Below are 2,396 nucleotides of genomic sequence, written 5' to 3'. Positions count from 1 at the left end.
AATGTCGGATAGAATTTTGCCAGCGCTGCTGGTTCTGGCGGTAGAAAGGGAACAAATCCATGATGAATTGGTAGATTTCCGACAAAGTTAGCATGCGGGATGGGTTGTTCTGGATGGCCATCGTGATAAGCGATATGTAGGAGTAAGGCGGTTTTGCGTGCGTATATGAGCGGCGGTAGGTCTTGTCGTTACGAGCCCGCTGCAAAGCCGAAGTTGGTGAAGCGGCTTCTTGTTCTCTTGGTAGAGCGCCGTACGGCACGGCCCCGCCGCCGCCCATGCAGGACGCCATGGTGCTCGGCGGCGAGTATCCCACGCCTGGGGAACCCATGCAGGAGCCGCTGGCGACCATATTGTTGGAGTAGAGATTCGGGTACGGCTGCGCTGGCATGCAGCCCATACCGTTCACGTAAGGTGGCGCGAGGCCCGGTGACAGCGTGGACAGCGACGCGGACGTCGGCACGTCGCCGTACGATAGCTTCTGCGAGATCATAGCTAGCGCATCACCCGCGCGTGCACGCCGGCCAGGGGCAAACACTCGCACTGATTGAAAGAGTAAATAGAAGCCGGGGGCCCGCGCTCCCCTCCACTGCCGACAATGGGCGCCGTGGGGCGTCGCCCGCCGAACCACGCCTCGAAAGCGCGCGCACGCTCCCCCCTTCCCCCGCCCCCCGCACGCGCTCACCCCGCGAGCCGCGAACGCGCGTCCGACCGCCTCTAATAATACCACAACTCGGAAAGATAAAAACATGGAATAATCATAAGTGTGTTAGCTGGAATGTGTGCTTGTGTAAAGCTTTGAATATTGTTCGCGGGAAATGTATTTAAAATATGAAAATGCGTGGAACGGAGCTCTGTCGCTAAAATGATGGGTTTAAGATTATTATAGACGGTATCGATACCGACGCGAATGTGTGACATGTTAATGCGTATTGTTATTTGTATGTAACCATGTCTAAAGTTTTTAGGTTTTGGTATTCAATATATTTTATCTATATATAACCAATTAACTAAGTAAGTATAAAAATAAATACTAAAAAGATAAACTTAAAATAGAAATTTTAATAGGTGCTTAAAACTGAAATTATATATTAAATTAATAATAATAAATAACAATTAAATTCTAGTGTTGTATTATAATGTTATTGTAATTAAAGGTGTTAGACTTTGCCCCGCATTATCGACTGTAAACAAATTAGTGGAGACTTGGGCCAAATTAAAGTCCTTTTGTTAATTGCTTTTTTTTTATTATTAACAAATAAATGATTTGTAGGTACTTATTAAATGTCTGTAATAACTGTCGCTGTTGTTTTTAGGCCCTTTTATCGTGGACCATATTGGGATATCATCTTTTGTTAGAAGTCGTATGGAAAAATTGTCAAACGAAAATATACATTTCATATTTTAAAACTAGTTTAGTATAACTTGGATTTATTGTATCTAGTACAATGATTTATAATTATTTTTGGTAAATCCATACACAAATGATGATGAAATAGCTGATAACTTTAACATACCAACCGAATAAACTGTGAGTTAGAATAAAAAATCACAATAAGTACCGATTACATATAAAAGCATATTTTATATATTTTTGGTAGTATTGCTACGTTATTTTATTATGTTTTGGTATTAATTATAATGAAATCTAATCTAATAGCTTTCCTAGTCTTTGTTGGTTGTATAAATAAATAAAATAATTAAAAATTATGTCACTTAAGTAGAGTATTTTATCATCAGATAGAACAGAAATAAAGGAACACGTTGAGATTTTTATATCAATAAATATTTCAATTCAATTAACTTTTTTCATCACCATCGTAGATTCCGAAACCACATGAGATCTTACAAATAATTATACATAGAGCGCAGCTAAAGGAATAAAAAATGCCATTATAATATAATTAAATATAAAACTTGATATTTATATCTTCTTTAAGATGTATTTAAAGCAAACGGCTTACATGCGAAAAAATAAAAAGTAATCGTTAGCTACGTGCATCTACAAGTGTGCGTTACACTGCTGTGCTCCTGGTACTCCGTGCGTATGCTGGCTGCGTGTTAGAGGACGACGCATAGTAAGTGTGTCTCAATTTTTACCGTGCAAAAATCTTATTTGCGCACGCGCTTCCTACTTAAGCCCCGCCCCAGTCTACTGCTCATTAACGCTAGTGGGCGGAGCTTGTATTCTTTTGCTATTGGCCTAATTACTCCAGACTATTATAACCTCTTAGTTATTATAAATAAAGGTCATATAATACAGAATAATTTTTTTACTGAATAAAATGAGCCGAAAAATAAGTCCTGAAAGCAAAAATGGATCTACAAGTACAGTCCAAAAGGACCGTAAAGGCTTGACCCGGGATAATGTCGAAATTCATGAATCTATTCTATCCCTC

General features: G+C 39.7%; 1 protein-coding gene across 1 annotated transcript; it reads right to left on the bottom strand.

Annotated features, from left to right (window-relative positions):
* Nucleotides 1-7: 7 nt before the first annotated feature.
* Nucleotides 8-518, bottom strand: LOC119828559 (silk gland factor 1; the record flags this gene model as incomplete). The annotated part of the gene is made up of 1 exon (XM_038350747.1): nt 8-518. A coding segment is annotated over exon 1 (483 nt), but the record flags the coding sequence as incomplete, so codon positions are not given.
* Nucleotides 519-2,396: the final 1,878 nt, after the last annotated feature.

This window comes from Zerene cesonia, chromosome 8, assembly GCF_012273895.1.
Source record: "Zerene cesonia ecotype Mississippi chromosome 8, Zerene_cesonia_1.1, whole genome shotgun sequence".
NCBI lineage: Eukaryota > Metazoa > Arthropoda > Insecta > Lepidoptera > Pieridae > Zerene > Zerene cesonia.
Note: the sequence above shows the minus strand (reverse complement) of the source record. Positions and strands in the feature narration are given on the sequence as shown.